General features: G+C 38.8%; 2 protein-coding genes across 11 annotated transcripts in view; one reads left to right on the forward strand and one right to left on the reverse strand.

The window, feature by feature from the left end:
* The window catches only part of mcf2l2 (MCF.2 cell line derived transforming sequence-like 2), a 156,543-nt gene that overhangs the window by 62,119 nt on the left and 73,795 nt on the right, over window positions 1–20,629 (reverse strand). The window lies entirely within an intron of this gene.
* Window positions 9,018–18,948, forward strand: b3gnt5a (UDP-GlcNAc:betaGal beta-1,3-N-acetylglucosaminyltransferase 5a). Its single transcript, XM_044362754.1, has 2 exons — window positions 9,018–9,360; window positions 16,974–18,948. The coding sequence occupies exon 2, from the start codon at window positions 17,602–17,604 to the stop codon at window positions 18,790–18,792; it is 1,191 nt and encodes a 396-aa protein (XP_044218689.1). The 5' UTR covers window positions 9,018–9,360; window positions 16,974–17,601; the 3' UTR covers window positions 18,793–18,948.

Consider the following 20,629-nt stretch of genomic DNA (forward strand, 5'->3'; position numbering starts at 1 on the left):
AATAATAAAATGACTTCCTTGTTTCTTTGTTGCAATCACACCCATCTATCCAGTTTACTTTTCACGCATTTAAGCCATTTGGCACTCCTACAGGATGCAGCTCATTTACCGTATATGCTCACCATAACAGCAGCAACCAAAAACAAGATAAAAACAATGTACTGGACTTTTAGAATGAGTTAACAGCCCATGTTCACCATTCCATCCATTATATTTTCTGTTGCTTCCTCTAAATTGATAAATGCATCCTTATCTTCATGTTCAATCAGCAAAACCTAATCACTTTGCCAATCATCAGGAAACCAAACATTCATGTACAAATGTCTTGATTTGCTTAACCAATTTTGTTGGATTCCTTCCGTTCAGAGGGAGTCAACTTTTGTGGCTCTATGGATTGCAATGTTGGTCTGTTGGTCAGAAGATCAATATGTGACCTAATCACTCTGGTGATCTCCTTACTTTTCTTTTAGCACCACCAGCAGGTTAACATTTGTGGGTTTAAACAAAATGTGTCAGCAACTTTTGGATAGATTGCCATGAGATTTGATAAAGACATTCATGTTTCCCTCAGGATCAATTTTAATCACACTGGTGATACCTTAACCAAGGCTGCCAATTCTTCCGCATTGGCCATGAGACTCAGGCAATTGACACTTTTCACACTCTCTCACACCACACATCCATTTTCTCATGCGACAAAAAACAAATTCATAACTGATAATGTTGCAGGAAAAGAGAACAGCGCACAGACAGACAAGACAGAGCAGCACAGCACAACAGCAGCACCGTGCGGCAGTGAGTTATTCAGACCATCAGGGGGGATGCCAGAAATATACACATATCTATTATATTGTAATTTATTCCCATGCATGCTGGTCAGAGTAATCTCAGTCAGTGGCTCTTCTCCCTCTCCTCTCGCACCATGTGTACACAGGCAGGTGTAAGAGTGAGTCACTATAGACATTCTGTGTCTCTATCGCTCTGAAACCTTTTCATGATTCCCAATAATAGTTTTTTAGGTTAGTTGTGAAGCCATTTCCTTCATCCAAATTGTTCGTATTTTGTTGCAATTATTAGACTTTGAAGATGGCCTAGTGAGTATTGTGAATAGCAACCCTCAGGTTCAGTATTGATTAACACAGTTTAATAATCCAAATCACATTGTGATGTGTTGTAAGGCTGTTTGGTTTTATATAAATTGTTTGTCCTTGTTTGACCTCGAAGATTGCCTAGCAGCCTGCAACCTACTACCATTTTAGGCTACATAATGTTTTTTATAAATATAATTTCAAATATGAAATAGCCATCCTTCTATTATATACTGTTCTTAATACATTCTTGGTTTTCATAGCACTCTCAATCTAGACTAGGGCAGTTTCTTGACTTAATCCAATGCAGGAAATTTGTTTTTTCTCCCCCATTTTAAAACATAATCAGGTGCCCATGGTGAGGAGCATAGATCTTTCTTATCCTATATTTTGAAGAAAATATGTGTAATAGCTGGATAGTATATAAAAATGCTACCCAATAAAGACAAACTAGCAAAAAGAAAAAGTCTTATGAAAAAGGAGTGTGTTGATTTGGCCAGAGAGACCACAAATAATGCTCATTTTATTATGAACAAAAATAAGTACCCAGGAATTCTGGGGAAATCTGCCCCCTGCTCTCAGGAGAAACACCTGGAAGCACTGTATGTGAATTAGTTTGTAATTCAAATGCGAATACAAATGTAATAAATTGCTCATTTGTTTGATAATTTAGTGTACGCATTTCTAAACACAATAAAGACTGAAATGATAAGGGCCTTAAAGGGTTACACCACAATTTATTATTGTAGTCCGATAAACTTGGGCAACTGACATGTGACACATTTAAAAAACACAGTAGTCAAAATTGAAGCAGCGTAATCTAGTTATTTAAAAAAAAATGAAATTTTGATTCTGAGCATGAAAACTCATTCTTGACTTTGGATATAGTATTTTGACAAAAACCATCTCTAGAGCTTTCAGCCACATGGAATCCTTTCATCAGCTGAAGAAGACAATGAGATGCATTTAAAATCTCAGTAAAGGCTAAGATGTTTTTTAGTCACACTAGTAAGGCCTCTGTGTTTCCATGGTGCATATCAATCAATCAATCGTTTATTGACCACACGACCAAGGTCGATGGAATTTGCTGATGGGAGGGGTTTGACAATTTTTAAATAAATTAGTGTTTATTGAAATGACCAAAAACTTATTAATGATTCCCAAGTAAAAGCTGGAGTCTGCTTGTAACAAACTAGTTGGTACGATGTCTTGTCCGACCACATCTGAACACAAGTGTTTATAACTGTTCCTAATGGTCCTTGTTCTTTGGGATAATGGTGCACAATTTTTGGATAGTCAGTCCTCAAAGACATTCATAGCCCATATCAGCAGGGCCTGTAACTCAAACCGTTGGAACACTTTGACACGGTTGCATGTGACATATTGAAAGTAATTTAGAGGATATTCTGAAAAACAGAGCATCACATGATTCTGTATGGTTGGCATTGTCCTTCTAAAAGATTACAAAAGATTTGTTTTTATACCATAATATGACTTGACAAATATGAAATCATAACATTATTCTGCAATCTATGTTTAAAATCAAACTTTATTTATATCCCTCAGAGAAAATGTTCTTTTTCAGGGGGCATTTTATGTTTTTATTATAGGGACAGTGGAGAGATGACAGGAAATGAAAGTAGAGCTAGATTGGCGACATGCAACAAAAGTCCACTGCAGGATTTGAACTGCAGATGTTGTAGTTATGTGGCATGTGCCTCAACCAGTAGGCTACCGATACATGCCCAGAATATAATAATATAATATTAAACCCTAATCACAAACTGTGACACACTGTGGAGTTTGTAAAATGCTTCAAATAGCATGGCACATATTCTAGCTACAGATAAACTAAACCTGGAGATGGTGTAGCCATAAAACTAAATCAATCTGGTCAAAGCAAATATATAAAGACAGGTCCTTTTCAAGTCAACTTGTATAATTGTATATGTATAATTTATATGCCACCACAAGCCCATAGAGACATGCTAAAAGGCTGTTGGATGTACTCTACAATTTTATAGGTCAATAAATCTCAAACTAAATGCATACTGCTGAAAGCCCCACTATCTGTGGCTGAGACAAACTCTACTCAAGCCCACTTCTCTTATTTTTAATTGTTGACAAATTAAACATTGTTAAATGTCTTGCATCACTTGTGGGGAATTTACACAACTTTGTGCAACTTCCGCTGAACTAGATCTGAACAAGAATGGCTAAACAAACACAAACAATATCAAAACACAGACAGTTATGAAACCTGAGGCCAAAGAAGAAACTATGTTTTCTGTACCTAACAGACATCCCTAAATGTTAATCTCAAATGTAAAAAAGAGGAAGTTCAAATGTTCCACAGGGTATTATGCAAGTGACAGCTGAGGAAAAGGTCACTATTTTGTGTAGCCATGTACTATCAGCATGTAACTAATAGATGCCCTAGAGATAAAAGACCTACACATTCATTTCCCATTATAAATTAAAATAAGCCAATTCTATAGAAGTGGCATAATATTTCCTAAAAGACCGGAGAATCCCAAGTATTTTTGTTACTTTATGGAACAGGAAAAAAAATGGAAGACAAATGTATCATTTCAGAATTACATGTCATTGTGTTTATTACTTTTCCAACAGACACAATTAGACAAAAAAGACTAATTGTATGAACAAACATTTTGACATTATGAATATAAACTGAAGTCTGTCTCACACACCCATGTCCCTTTGGTAGTTAGTGAGGGGGAGAAATATGAAAAAATATTATAAAAAATACAGAAGTCTTAGCTCTTCAGTAAATTGCAATTCATGAACTTTGCAAAGCCCCTTTAACACAGGCAACAAAATTAATATTCCATTTTCACTAATGGCACAAATTAGAGCCAAAGAAACTAGAAAAGGAGATGAAAAAAAATATAAATGGACAGAGTTCTGTGTGTCTGCTCAGATGGGTAATCAATGAGCATGCTGTTGAGGTAAAATAATAATAATAATAATTATAATAATAATAATAATAAAAACAGCATTTCAAAGACATCCCATTCTCATTTCATAATGTCATAAGTGGTTTGTCCAAGTGGTGTTGCCATACCCTAGCAGAACCTTACATGCTGTAAACCGTTTATATTAAAATAATTTCTTTGTAATGACCATTGAACAGTAGAGACCGAAGTGTCAAAATTTAACGGAATTTCTTTTCTTGTACAGGAAGGACAGTGCAACACACAGGACGAGGTAGCTTAAGTGGGCATTACAGTTCTTTCTTAATCTATCAAATACAGATATTATAGATAATGTCATGTCTGTTTACAGTTCTCCTGTCCAATAGCCATCTTGCCCAACTAACCCCCAGATTACACATCTCATCCTGTCTCCAACGAATTTTAACTTCCACATCTTTCTCTTTACAAATATAATGCTGAACTTCCTTTAACATTAGCTGATGAATCTGCTGATGTTGCAGAGTTGCGGCACAAGACAGGAACAATTCATCATGATCTATGTAAAATAGTAACATACATACACAGTGTAATCATAATTTTTATGACAGTTTATGCGCAAATCACATCCACAGTTGACTCAAATCGCGCAGTGACAAACAACACTAAAAGATCAACGCGAGATGCTGTAGTGAATAAGAGGTGGTCATTATTATTTTGAAAGTAACATGACTTGTAATGAGTCTTCCACAGCAGCTTAGTTTATACTAAAGTAGAATCAGCAGCAAAGCTTCAGTCAACCGATTCGTAACTTTAGAATCAGGACATCGAGCAGTTCATAGTACATATGGATCTATCCAGGGGTCAACGTATGGATGTAGTCCAATCTTTAACATTAAAACCGATTTCCAATTCCTATTGGTGAATCATTACACCCCTCATGTTGTGAAAGCATTTCAGGTGTCTCTCTTGTTGTTGATACAGATCTATGTTGCTACTGCAAAGCCTTAAGCAAGATCCAGACTGTAACTGAAGCACTTCTCTCTAACCTTGTTATAATGAAGAATGTGCACAAGTACAGGGACACAATGGGCTAGTCTTGTGTGCTCCTTCGTATGTACAGCTGCACTGTTAGAAAATGCTCCCGACGTAAGTGCTGGTGCTGGATTATATAATTTCACAGATGCTCTCATGCACACAGACACACTTATCCTCCTAATGAGACTCATGGACAACATACAGCTATAATTAGGTTTATTGCACATGATGTGTGTATCAGCTGATGCAACTCTGAAGACATTCTATATTCTGCTGAACATGACATGTTAACTGAACGTTCCCTGACAACAAAAATAGTTCTGAGTAAATAAATATTTAGATGAACCCTTTAACATGTCACTACATTTGATTCAGTATAACTGCAAATACAAACACAAATATAGGCCTCGGTATTGAACACATTTTGCACTGAGTACAAACAAAAATCAAGTATTGAAAGTTGTCGACGAGCATCAGGTCACATTTCTTATCTTATGCTTATTTATTTGATCACATTACAGCTGCAATGATTAATTGATTAATCGATTAGTTGCCAACTATTAAATTAATGGGCAACTATTTTAATAGTTGATTAATCATTTTGAGTCATTTTGTTAGAAAAAAAAGTCCAAATTCTCTGATTCCAGCTTCTTGAATGTGAATATTTTCTAGTTTTTATTCAAAATTTTTCAAGTCTGTCTTAAACAACAATCAGGTGCTCAAATGAACAAAAAAAAAGTTTTTTCTCGCCAATATCATTCCTCCTGTTCATACTGACCATTAGAAGATCCCTTCATAATGCACTTACAATGTAAGTGATGGGGGACAAAATCCACAGTCCTCCTTCTGTGCAAAAATGTATTTAAAAGTTTATCTGAAGTTAATATGAAGCTTCTGCGTCCAAATGAGTCAAATCAAGTAGATATCTTTCAATGTCAGTCTTTTTAGTGCCAATGTCCTTCTTTTTGATACTATACTTCCTCCCAGTCCTAGCGTTTGGTCAGAGTGGATACTGCAACGAGATTCAACATTTCCTCTCAAGTAAGCCATTTAAAAAGATTAATTTCAGAAAAATAAGTGAGGACATGTGAATGCTTGTTGGCGACACCATTTAATTTACATACTGTAAAAGAAAAAGTGCCAGACAAATATATACTGTGTTGAACATAAGATATAACACATTCCCATGAAAGTCACCAGGTAACACGGTCACTGATAACCAAACCAAATGCCCGACCAGTTACTTTCCTCTGGTGCCAGGACTGCTTCCACCGCAGCTCAACAGTGAAACACTGTCTGAGAAAACACAAAGAGGGAATTTGATGCTAATAAGACTGTAAATGTGGCAAATATCCACTTGATATGACTAACTGCTGAAGCCTCATACCCAGCAAACATGCCCATGTGGGCCCACTGTGGGTATGTGTGGGTTAACTGTGGTGAAGTGTGGGCAGGGCAAACCCACACTAATCCCACATGGACCCCATGTGGGTAAGCCTATGCGGGGCCCACAGCAGTTTTGCCCTTTGGGGCAAAACTCTGAGGGCTTTCTGTGGGCAGGCCCACCGCTGGACTTGTCCACAGAAAACCCACATGGGCCCCCTGTGGGATAGCCTGTGCAGGGCCCACAGCAGTCTTGCCCTTGTGGGCACCCATCATGGTTTTCTGTGGGAAACCCACTTTGGGCTTACCCACAGAAATCCAACATGGGCCCCACTGTTGGATGGCCCATGCGGGGCCCACAGCAGTTTTGCCTTTTGGGGCCATCATGAGGGTTTCCTGTGGGAAACCCACTGTGGGCTTGCCCACAGAATTCCCACACAGACCCCCCTGTGGGTTAGCCCGTGCAGGGCCCAAAACAGTTTTGCCCTTTGGGGCCACCATGAGGGTTTCCCATGGGATAGCTACTGTGGGCTTACCCACAGAATGCCGACACAGGCCCCCCTGTGGGATAGTCCGTGCGGGGCCCAAGGCAGTTAACCAAAAGGACTGGAATGTAAAATTTAAATCTGTGTTTGTGGTATGAAACATATCGGTTTTTGTCACTTTATTTGAAGAGAATTGATTGGCTGTAGTTCCTGTCACTGTTTGTTAAAAGTTTTGATCTGCTGAAGGCCTTTTGATTGTTTTTCTCACCCTAATCCCAGCAAACATGCCCCTTTGGGGCCTGTGTGGGGCCACTGAAGGAAGAAAAATGAGCTTTGCAGGGGCAGCTCACTGTGGGCCCCATTACCGGCGTGAAATGCAGGGCACATGCAGGTGGTGCCCCAGTGGGACAGCCTACACCCAGCCCAAAGTGGGCTGCCCCTGCAGGGCTCATTTTATTCCCACGGTGGCCCCAGATGGGTCCCAAAGGGCCATGTTTGCTGGGTACAAGCTACAAATCAACTTTTAAATGCATTTTTACCCAAAATGACTGTGTGGATTTATGGATAGGGGATTTTGTCCCCCATCACCTACATTGAAAGCACATTTGAAGGGGATCTTTTAATAGTCAGTATAAACAGGAAGAGTGATTACAGGAAGGAAAACCTCTTTCACTGTTCATATGGACACCTGACTGTTTTTTTAAGAAAACTTGAAAAAATGTGAGCCTGTCCCTATAAGGCAAAGTTCTTGTACAGCTACTTGTTTTTAGACAATATATGCAGTAAGACGTGACACGTTTGGCTTCTTTTTTTTTAATGAAATAGAATGAAATCATCCTTGTATTATCAGTACTGAAACTCAGATATTGTATGGGTATAGGGAGTAGTACTGTAAAATTTCAAATGATACTTTGGCTGGCTCTCACATGATAATGTGGTTTAACTGTGAAAATTGTTATTAAAGTCCTTCAATTTCACTGTCATGTTCACTTGTATGATCCCTGTTTAGATCATACAGTTCAGTCCCGAGTCCCAACCATCCTAATGATTCCACAATAATGACATCATCTTTTCTCTTATTGAGGGTTATTAAATTTAAGCGCTAGAGTAAACAGAGTTCCATTAGGGTGTAACTGAGCTTTAATAGTTTCCTGTTGAGGATTAAGCTGTTGCTTTTACTGAGATTTTAGTCTGTGTCAGTGGGCAGTGGTTTACACTGTCTGTCTGCCTGTCTGTCTGGAATTAGGACGAGTAGCAGTAACAGTAACAGTGACTCATGTCTATGTATTATCCTTGTAGTGAGTGTCATGGTCTGTTTGTCATGGTGGCCTGGCATCAGAACACTACAATAAAAAGCCTTGTATTCATTATGATAATGTTATTAAAAATTAGCACAAGTTGGAAAATATATAGATTGATACTACATCAATTTAGACATGCTATGCTTGTGTAAATGTGGAAATTTGTTATGAAAGTATGTGGAAAATATCATTTAAAATCTTTTTTAACAATTCCATTTGTATTCTACCCAGAAAAAAGAAGCTTGTTAGCCGAGCTTGTTTTATATGTCCAGTTGTGCTGAAGCCAAAATACCAAACTGTTGAAACAGAGAGCAATGGTAACAGCCTTCCTGCTGATTTGTGTTCAAAACTGATAAAAAGTGATATCATAAACTATTTTTAGTGCTCAACCAAAAGACATTTCACCAATCAAATTACAATTTCAACATTATCAGTTTCAAAAGTTTGTGCCCACTGGTGAACATGAATGTATAGCGAGCTGTCACTATAAAAAAATAATCAAATTTAAATTTCTTCTTTTTGGGAATGACAATTTGGAAAAAAAAAAAAAGTAAACACCTAAAAACAGAGAAATGTATGTATATTGACTCTAAGAGCGCAGTTGGACTTTGAAGCTGAAAGTGCAGCGTCTACACGACACACCCACTTCAGGTTTAGGCATGAGGAGGGGGATGGTTAGGGTTAGGGCTGGGGGGTTGCGTAGTAAAGTGGGTGTGTTGTAGGGTGAGTTTGCAGTTAGACCTCTCTCCTCTCTCTTGCTGCCCAGTGGTTCCTCCCCTTTTACACACACACACTCACCCCACACGCGCTCTCACACACGCTCACACTGGGACCTTCAGGGCAATTACATTTGAAGCTCTCCTCAGCAATGAGCTGCTGAAGTAAACTACTGCATCTGACGAGGGGAAAAAGAAAAGAGAAAAAGAAAAGGAAAATCTGACAAAGTGCCAGAAACCAGAGCTGGTGAAAGAAAGGGAGAAGCAGTTAAAAAGAGTGAGGCAGAAATAGTGAGTGTCAGAGGTAGACTAAGATACAAGGAGAGAGTGAGTTGACAGGAGCGGAGCAGAGCAGAGCAGAGGAGAAGGGTTTAACTGTACTTCCTCACACATGGATTGGACTCACAAACAGCCTGGTAAGTCAAGAACACAGTGTGTATGTGTGTGTTTGTGTGCTGAAGGGTGTTGCTCTAAATGAAGTCTATAAAACCTTCCAGTGTTCAAGGGAAGCTAAAGGTTTCAGCTTGCAGTAGCAGACCAACAGAGAGGTGTTTGGGGGGTGTGGGGTAGGTGGATGTGACAAGACGATGAAGTCAGACAAGTAAATAGTCCCAGAACTCAAAACACTTTTTCAGCGGGTTTCTGTTGGGATGCCGCCGAGTTTACACGACTGTTCCAGCCAGCCTGAAGGACTGAATCCAGCTCAGATTGAGCAGGCTGGGTTAGTAAGGGAGGAGAAAGCAAACAGTGTGTAAAATACAAACTAAATCCAAAAGCGTATATTTAGTTGTTGTTCATTTGTATGTTAGAGGTTTAAATGTTGTTTTGGATGTTTTTATGCTGTAATCTAAAGAAGAAGAAAAAAAGGTGTAAAAAATATAGAAGTAGAATAGAAAAACAACCCGTCAGAAGTTTGTCATGACCTGGCAGCAGCACAAGATGTAACAGGTGTCTGATAAGATAACAACTCTTATTGTGTTAACACTTAAATTTTTCATCTACATTTCTATTTCCAGCTAAATGAGAATGAAATAAGACCTTCAGAGATGCTATGACAAAAAAACCACAACACAGAGCTGTGTTGTGCAAGCTCTACTGGCTTCCACAATACAGAATTGCTAAAATCTGACTGCTGATCTGCTACGTAGCAGTATGGCCAAGATGGATAGATCACTGTATAACTAGTTTCCCCTCAAATATGAATACAGTTCTGCATTGACATCTATGCTGGAGTCCATCTTTCTGTCACATAAAGGGTGGGCATTGATAACCAGTTCTGAATTGGAGCTAGGAAATTTCTACAAACACTGTCTACATCACTGACTGCATATGTGTCAACACGTGTAACCAGTAACATGTCAACCTGCAATATATACAATAATGTTCATAATATGGCTGGCCAGAGCTAGCACTTGTGTGCACAGCACAGTGTGGCTAAAGGCGGGAACATGCTTCTTTGTGCAGCACGTTCTCTTTTTTTTTTGGTTACAAATTGGTTTCTCTGTGAGTCAGTGTGACCTATGGTTACCCATAACACCACAGGGACTTCTGTCTATGTTTGGAGAACCATAATTCCAATCAAAGATGGATAGATAAGAGAAGATTTATTTGGTTTGTTTTGCCTTTTAACCAAAACAAACCATAAATTACCTCTTAATTTATGACAGATAGCTATTTATGAAATTATGGCTATTTATTTATGAATCTGCTGGAAATAAAAAGGTATTTTTGCTTTAACATAATTGGTTAACATAATTTGGTTTTCGGTTTTTCATAATAATAATTTTGCATAATCAGAATAATTCAAATCTAAACAATATCCAGTCCTACAGCACCCATGCATTACAAACATAGATTTGGCAGAATGACATTAGTAATTTTCATTTACTGTTTGGAAGTGGGGATATTTTGCCATTATTTTCACTCATCACAGTTATAAGTAGAAGGTGTGGGGAACAGTTAACATTTGTCATGACTTGTTGTTTAGTGGTTTAGATAAACTGTCAGCTTGCTGCCTGATTGTTTGTCTGATAGTGTTGCGTGCAAAATTAAACTTTGTTGTTGTGATGTTGCACTGTTCCCAGATGTGAGCAATTACCTTGGTGAGTAATACATTATCAGTGCCAATAGAAAACTACAAAAATAAAAAAAATAAAATGGAACGATCCTTTAATGAGGAAGTTTTCTTAATCTCATTTATGAAAAAAATCATCTGATTCCAGTGGCATGAGGGTGACAGATCTACTGTAAAGTGGAACTGAAGACACACTTAATCAAGGTGTCCCAGAGCAGTAACTAGATTAATCAGTAAAATCAGTGAATAAATATGTGTGACTGCAGCCTAAATAACAGAAATATTCTGCATTCCTGTAATGTTTCACCCCAGTGACCAATACCGCTCAATATATAGAGAAACAGAACTGTGTTGAGCTATAGTCACACTATGGTAAAGGAATACTGGGTAGATAGCACGTAGTCTGTTTGCTCTGCTCCAGCCCACAGCGGCGCAGTTACCTGTGTGAAACATTTGCTCACATTCAAAACCGCCCGTTTACAAGAGAGAAGGGGCTTGTGAACAGAGGTCACATGGACTTGTGAGTTAAGACTCTACTGGTTATTCCTGTCATCCCCGCAGTTTACAGAATCCAAAATCCAGTTCCAGTTTCTGTAACTTAAACTTCATAAGGTGAACTCATCTGCATTGTCTGTTTGCAGGGACAACAACAAGGTTTGGTATTCTGGGCTTTTCAAGCAGTAGGTGTCAAATATCAACACCTGAGCGCTGATGTGATCAATGTGTGCAACTGAGATTATGTTCTCACTCCAGTGAGTCACACTGCTGTTGTTTAGAAAGAGTCTCACATTTTTAGCTGCCCCACTTCAATTATTTTGTCCCACCCGAGTTCACATGCTATTGTTCTCTTCTAGACAACTGAAAGTAAGAGAAAGAAACACACACACTCAGAACAAACCTTCATTACCTACAAGTAATAGTTTAACTACTGACTGCTATTGAATAACTGAAAAGTTGGGACTGTTAGTTATAAAAATGATGATTACACTGTGTATGCATGTTACTTTTTTACATAGATCATCATGAATTGTTCCTGTCTTACACCACAACTCTGCAACATCAGCAGACTCATCAGCTAAATTTAAAGGAAGTTCAGCATTATATTTGTAAAGAGAAAGATGTAGAAGTTAAAATTCGAGACAGGGCAAGACATGTAATCTGGGGGTCAGTTGGACAGGATGGCTCTTGGACAGGAGAACTGAAAACAGACATGACCTTATCTATAAGTCTGTATTTGATAGATTAAGAAAAGAACTGTAACGCCCGCTTAAGGTCCTCATGGAGCTTTTTTCTTTGTAACCTCATCCTGTGTGTTGCACTGCAAAACGCTCCCTCTTGTACAAGAAAATCAATTCTCTATTGTTAAATGGTCATTACGAAGAAATTCTTTTAACATTAGTGGCAGAGCCTTCATGCACTGTTGAAAGACATGACAATCTACACTGCAGACTAAACACTCACTGTCAACATCTAGTTTTTCATTCTACAGCATCACAGACAAATGTAATAACATATAATTGAAATTTGATTTAGAAAATGAAAAAAGTGTGTTTAAACGTATTAAAAGTACCTGTTATGCAACGGAATGGCCCCTGTCAGTGTTGTATAATAATGTGGCTGGAGGTGAAGCTAATTTCAACTACATTCAACTGTTCAGCAGTTTAATCTATCACAATGTATTTTCAGGTTTACAATGTAAGTAAATAGTACAGTAACTGTAGTGGGCAGATAAATGCAGTGAAGTAAAAATTACAACATTTCACTGAGAGATGTGGTACAAGTATAAAGTGGCATCGAATGGAAATACTCAGGTAAAGCCAAACACTAAATTAGTTTCCACTGCAGCTTAATGTGTATGTGAGTTTTAACTTCACTATGGAGTCATACTGACATTATATAATTATATGTGCCTATGACATACTGTACAGTATGTATTGCAGTTGATTTTTGACAGGTTTTAATACATATTCTTGGAGCATATCTATATTATATAGAGGTAACATGGTATCAGGTTGCAGTACTTGCCGTTCTCTCTGATATTTCTTCAAAGGAAGACAGCAGTCTGTTATGAAGACAGCCAAAGTCAGTGTGCGTTGGGTTGTGACCACTAAAAGGAGTTTCCAACTGTCAGTACTATGCATTTAACTGCCGTATAATTCTACAGTACTGAAATATAACAGCCCAACTATATTTACATGTCTTTTATTGATTCAGAAGTAGAGATGGACAATACCACAAAAATTGATTTAATACCAAGTAATGTACTGGCCAGAATCACACATATCTGTTCTGTTAAAGCAGCTCATGTACTAACCTGCAGGAGAGAGCAATGTGTTTGAGGCTCATTTATGAGGTGAATGCCTCATTGATAGGCAACTTCTGAATACATTTTCATTACTGTTTTCTCTTAATTATTTGATCATATGACGTAACACCAAATGTTGCACCTGCTCACCCTATTCTAACGTGACAGGAGACAGAAAGGGAGGCCACCCGAAAGACCTTTCAAAAACAACTGCAAATGTAAGTGTTTATGAACTAACTTTATGGTAACTATTACTGTTCAATCAATCAATCAATCAGACTTAATTTGTATAGCACTTTTCATATAATAATAAAACAATACAATTACCCCCTCCCCACCATCCACGTATGAAACAATAAGTGACTATGTTATGAATAAAGGAATCAATAAAAACAGAGCTGAGGAAACGCCATCATAACTCTCATGAATTTGCAATGAGGAAAAACCAGAAGTAAGATAAAAATGTAACAATTGAAGTGTGGAAAAATATCATAAAATACTAAAAAAAAAAAAAAAAAAAAAGAGGAGATGTATTTAAGTGAGTAAAACCAGAAATGTAAGGTAGGGTATTCAAAGGAAAACAAAGATAAAGATAAAATAAAGATAAAATAATAAAATATGATAATAAAATACTAAAAAAGAGGAAAAGTGTTGAAGTAAGCAAAACCAGAAATAAAAAGTAGGGTATAAAAAGGAAAACAATAAAAAAAAAAATCGATAAATAAAAGTAAAATAAAAAAGATATGCCGAGTAGTTAAACAGGCTAAAACATATAAATAAAAGACAGATAAATACATTTAAAAAAAATAATGTTCACTTAAAAGCCAGAATAAAAAGGTTGAGTTTGCTTTCAAAAATATCAACACTCTGCTGCGCTCAGGTCTCCAGGGTGGCTGTTCCAGAGACGTGGACCATAGCAATAAAAGGATGTGGGTTTTTGTTCTGACTTTCGGGATAATTCAAAGGTCACTACCAGAAGACCTGAGGGTTCTAGAGGGTTCATAGGCTTGTGATATATTCTTCTTAGGGAGACCAGAAAGCAGAGCATTACAACAGTCAATCCTGCAGGTAATGAAAGTGTGCAGTAGTGTCTCTGCATTGGCTTGAGAGAGGAACGGTCGCGCTCTGGCAATGTTTTTCAAATGATAAAATGCATTCTTACTGATATTTCTAATGTGTTCTAATGTGTTGTGGAATGTAGTTAAATGGTTATATATGAAAACGCACTGATTACAACTTGAAGGGTCCTGATATACAAAGCCTACAGTGGATCCTCTCATGGTCACAAGACCTCTGGATTTCGAAGCTCGGCCATGTGTTGTCAGAGCTCTCTATTGTTGGTTGACCCCAGTGTTCAGTCAAAATATGCTGCTGTGGAAATATGCGTTCTGCCTTTTGTGTGGCAGCACTGCACAGATGTCAGCAGCTTCTCTGCTCAGGGGCTCTGCCGGGCTAAAGCCTCTCTATTATGATGCTTTTTGCTGGGTCGGCACTTACATTCACTGCATCCTCCATAGAGTTAAAGGCAGTTAGTCAATGTGGTGGATGGGCTGTTTTGGAGTGTTTACAGTACACAAAGTGATTTTCGTGTTTGGGTGTTTGTATCAAGCATAATTATTAATTTATCTTGTATCTACATGAAAAGAAACTTGGCTTCTGATTGAAGTCAGAACTCTCCAGGAACTCCAGTTCCTTCTGTTATTTCCATTCAGTCTCTCTCCTTTTTCCTCTCTGTATGTTCATGAAGTATATTCAAAAAGTCTTGAGATATGCGCAAATTTTTCGCTAAAGTTGAAACTCTTTCAACTTGCACGGACATATATTTGCATCAATTCGTGCTGTCCCAGGCGAATTTGTGTGTACTCAAGTCTTTGCATTGACTTTGTATGTAATCGCGCCGTGCCTAAAATACATTTTGGCTGTTTGGGGCAAATAAAAGGCAAGGAGAAAATTTGCCTCACCTTCACCTTTACTTACATTTTTTTTCATTTCAAATGTATACACAGTGATGTTTCTTCCAGAAGAGTATAGTTAATTTCCCTGCTCATGACAACTGTTCAGGGTGGAGAAGGGTAGGTTTTAATGGACTTTAATGCAAGGACTAGACTGAAGAAGACCTTCGGTGTGTCAGTGAGTACCTGCAGAAATTGTCAGTCTTCTCCTGCCTGGGTGCCTTTTCTCCCCACGGTGATTCTGCTGTGTCTGACTATTAAATGATCCCTCGATCTAGCAGACTGAGATGAGGTAGTCTCTTTAAATAGGTGGTGGCTGTTCGCAATGTTCGCAGCTGACAGTGACTTCTTTGATCTTCTGTTTAATTTTTAAGAATATTTTTTTAACAAGCAGAAACTACCACGGCTTGAAATTGAAGCCAATCAATGCTGTTGACACCTATGAGGTTCAACGAATGTGCAGCACACAGTGTATAATGGATCAGTGGATTTTCTTTTTCCTTTTTGACTAATCAATTCATCAATAAAATGCTGTCACAATTTTCCATAGCTAGAGGTGATGCTTTCAAATCTCGCCAGTGAGATATGAGAATGAGAGAAAAGCAGAAAAAGCATTTATTCAAGGAGGTGGAACCAGCAATTTTTTTTTTCACTGGATAAATAACTTAAAGAATTAATTTCTTATCAAAATTGCTGCAGATTAATGTTCTGTCAATCAATTAATTGACTAATCATTTCAGCTCTGCCTGGAATAACACTGTATACCAAACACTGTGATGTGACATAACATTGTGGGTGTACGTAATGTGCTGTTGTGTGTAGCTTTGTATTTTGTATAGTGTGTTCTTTGTGGGTTTTTTTTTTTTTTTGCTTTGTACTGTTTGTCGTTGTGCTGTTGTATGTTTTGATTGTGGGGGACTACGGATGCAAATTAGCTTTGCGCGAACTCCGGTGCAGTGCATCTTTAATGTTTGAAACTGCACACTGTCCCAGTCAATAAATCAAATCAAAAAAAATAAAAAAAAGACAAAACTTCTGGAGAAAGAGAGAAACAGTGATGGTGCAACACAGGTCCATGGACAGTGTGCTTAGGGTTAGTTGTATTGTTGCTCTGTTGACAATGAATAGAGAAAATAAGGAGGGTATTCTAGGAATGCAACTAACAATTATAGTAATTTGATTAATATGTCGGTGGCACAGTGATTAGCACTGTTGCCTCAAAGCGGTTTCAAACCTGTTAGCCAGCTGGGGCCTTTTTCCTCTCCATGCCTGCTCCAGTTTCCTCCAACAGACCTGCAGTTTCGGTAGATTGGCGACTCTAAATTGGACTGATTAATATGTCAATCTTTTGTTCAATTAGTAGATTGAAGACATCATTTGGTCTATAAAATGTGAGAAAATCTGCCCTGAGCTTTTTCCCAGAACCTTGGACTGTACAACCAATAGTCCAAAACCCCAAAATATTCTGTGTATGATAATATAAACCAAAGAAAAGCAGCAAATCTTCACGTTTGACAGGCTGTAACCAGAATTTTTTTGTATGATGAATGACATAAATAATTAATCAATTATCAAAATAGGCAATGACTGATATGAGCAATCAATCAACATTTCACGACTGGTGTATATAATGTGTAGCTTTAGTATGCAAAATCTTGTCTTTATCACTCTGATCTTAGTTGTTTCTCTCTTTTTCAGGTGCCATGTTTTCCGACATGTTAATGACACTGTAACCAGAAAAGAAGAGGGATACGGAAGCAGAGGAGAGGTGCAACACCGATCAGGAATTCTTGGTGTAGAAGGAAGAAGGATCATGGCGATTTTTTTTGAGCTGAAGGAGGGACACTGTGACCTTTTCCTGTAGGTGTTTGCAGCCTGATCACTATGAGGGAGCAAAGCTTTTGCTTCATACAGCGCAGGAAGTTCAGTCAAAGAGCACCCAGACTGCTGAAGAGCCTTACAAAGGCCTACTGGACTTGACAACATCAGATAGAGAAGCCAGTTGGCAGGAGGTAAAGTAGGCGAAAGGAAAGAAGATACGCATGGTGTGAGACAGATGATAGATTATAAAGCGAAAGAGATGATAAGGAAGGCGACTAGATAGATGAAAGGAGTGCTAGAGGCAGAAGGTAAGAAGTGAGTCAAAGGAGAAGTCAAGCTTGAGAGTGAAAGGAGGTAGGGATGAAATAACACACTCTTCTATCAGAAAAGGGGGAGACAGGTAAGACAGAGAAAGATACAGCTCCAGGAGAGTAGACATCTAGACAGATTCAGAGGACAGGTACTGAAAGTATTCAGAGATCAGGAGAAATCAGCAGTAGTCACGATGTTCATGAATTTCCGTCGCATCCACAAGTGCCAGTGTGTGCAGCTGCTGACCACAGGCCTGGTGCTGTGTATGGTGATGGTCTGCTGGGAGGAGCTGGACCACCATGTTGTCAGTCACATGAGGTCCTACACATACCGCTACTTGATCAACAGTTACGACTTTCTCAATTCTTCCTTCGCCATCAACTCAAACTATCATACTAGAAGCAATGGTGGGGATGGTGAGTTGGTAAGCTATCCATATCTCATCAACCACCCAGGTAAATGTAGAGGCGGTGCTGCAGATGGGAAAAAGTGGGACGATGTCCTCCTGCTTCTGTTTGTAAAATCATCTCCAGAGAACCTTGAGCGGCGCCAGGCGATCAGGGACACATGGGGTAATGAGAGCTACGTTTGGTCTGAACTAGGAGCAAGTGTGAGGGTGGTGTTCGCCCTCGGAGTACATCAGGATGTTGAGCAGAGATCCAAGATGCAGAGTGAACTGCTGAAGGAGGACCAGGCCTATGGAGACCTGATCCAGCAGGACTTTGTGGACACCTTCCACAACCTGACTACCAAACTGATCCTGCAGTTCCACTGGTGCCACCAGTACTGCCCTAAGGCGCACTTCCTCATGTCTGCAGATGACGACATCTTCGTCCACATGCCCAACTTGGTGAAGTACCTGCAGCAGCTCCTGGGTAGCCAATCAGGGGCTAAAGACCTGTGGGTGGGGCATGTACACAGAGGAGCCCCTCCAATTCGCCGTAAAGACAGTAAATACCACGTTCCTTATGAGCTGTACCCCTGGCCCTCTTACCCAGACTACACGGCTGGTGCAGGATACGTGGTCTCGGGGGATGTGGCTGCTAAGATCTACCAAGCGACTCTGGCGCTGAACTCCTCCATGTACATCGATGATGTCTTCATGGGGATTTGTGCCAAAGCCATGGGGGTCTCTCCCCAGGAGCATTCGTACTTTTCAGGGGAGGGCAAGGCTCCGTACCACCACTGCATCTATGATCACATGATCACATCGCATGGGCACGCCATAGATGTGCGCTCACTATGGCAGGAAGCAACAGACCCTACAGTATATAGCCACTCCAGAGGATTTATGGGCAATATGTACTGCACAGCAGTGAGAGTGATGCTTCTGTGTCTGCCATATTACCAGAACACCTACTCCTGTATGGCTGCTTTTACATAAAGATGAAATGAGGACTGCTGAATGCTCAATGTACCACATAAACAAATGACAGTACCTCACACTTGCCATTTTTTCTCTTTCATGTTATATTTCAATGTTTGCTGCTTATAATATGTGTTTGCTGTCTTGTAATAAAGATCAAAGCTGTTCAATCAAGCACACAGACGCACTTAGTTGTTCTTCAATCAACAGCAGGAACAGTTTTTACTCTGTCAAAGCATAAGAGAGAAAAGATCAGTGAAACCTAGCCTACCCCAGTTCTATTTACATGGGTAACAACATAGCGACGCCCTAAAGCGTACCCTGCTTTATCGTCAAATTTAAATTAAATGGGACCATAAACTCATTAGAAAATATTTACTGAGGTAATAAATGAGAAGTAATTTTCCCATAGACTCCATACAATAGGACTTTTGTAATGGGCCAATCGGACTTTTTGGAGCCAGTGGAGTCGCCCCTTGCTGGCCATTACAGAGAATGCAGGTTTAGAAACTTTTGCATTGGCTTCACTTTTCAGATCTGGAACTACCTGCTTGGTGTACACACATTCACAGAGGTCCAAACTGTCTTTCACCTGACAACTTCTGAAGAGGTTTAGCTCTGTTTCGAGAGCTGTTACTGGAGCTGGACCTAGCTGTTAAATACGATGAATTCTGGTGTCAGAATAATCTAGCAAATTTTTACCCTTTAACAGGCAGTTCCAATATATGATTGACCTTATTTGAGATGGTATGACGGAACCCTCACTCAACCTTGCCAAACTGTAAACAATATATTTGAAAGCACAAAGCATTGCAGTTCTATTGGTCTAAACCATTTTATGATCCCTATATCACCAAAAGTAAATTATTTTATAACAGGAGTGCATACAAAACAGAGCAGTAAGAAGACAGCCAGAAAAAACATTATGTGTACCATGTTCTTGCCTACATTGAGTTACTTTTTGTTTTTATTATCATGAGTAATCACCTGCTTTTCAGGGACTTTGTAGCACAGGTAATACAGAGAGTGGATCAAAATGAACAGGAATCATGTAGGGGTAAATGTATTGGTAGGGGTAAAATATTCATAAATCTCATAAAAAATAATGTGTGAGGAATAGGTGTGTTTAGCTTGAAATATATCACTGACGTACACATTTTCTTTTGGGTGGTCAGGAAACACATTGAACTTTGTGTATTTTTAGTTGTGCTCTGACTGACTTAATCCCGTCAGGCTGACACCAGCCAGCCTGTATAAAGTAAGCCACATCCGACCAGACTCAAGTTAAATGATGCCAGATGAATGAATTTCCTTACAGAGTAATAGTAGTAGTAGTACAGACAGACCAGAAAGTGAAAAAAGTGGGTGAAAAGACAGGGGTGCAGGGTAATTAACCTCATTTTCCTCTCTGCTGTTTCTCTTTGTATTTTCACTGTATGGGGGCCTGGGACTTTTGCTCCTCCACATTTTATGTCGTTGAGCAATAGTTCCCAACCTTGAGGTCAGGATTTTCCCAGTGGGTGCAAGATAAACTGTGAATGTTGTAAGAAAATTACAAGAATAGGAAAGGGGAAAAAAAACATTTATCCTATACAACATTATGTTTTTATATATGAAACATTCCTCTAATCTTTGCTTTTTCACTTGTGAATTAGTGGACAGTTTTACTTATTCAAATCTTTAAAAATAATTCAAATAAAATAGGAAGACAGACATACTGTACAGAGGCAGTCTTATCTGATATGTAGGGCTTCAATTTCATGCATGAGGACAATTTACAACTTACTTACTTATCCTCCACTAATACGAGAGTCCTCTATCTTTTGCAAAATTGCTGATTAAACAAACTAAAATC

This window comes from Thunnus albacares, chromosome 9 (genome assembly GCF_914725855.1).
Source record: "Thunnus albacares chromosome 9, fThuAlb1.1, whole genome shotgun sequence".
NCBI lineage: Eukaryota > Metazoa > Chordata > Actinopteri > Scombriformes > Scombridae > Thunnus > Thunnus albacares.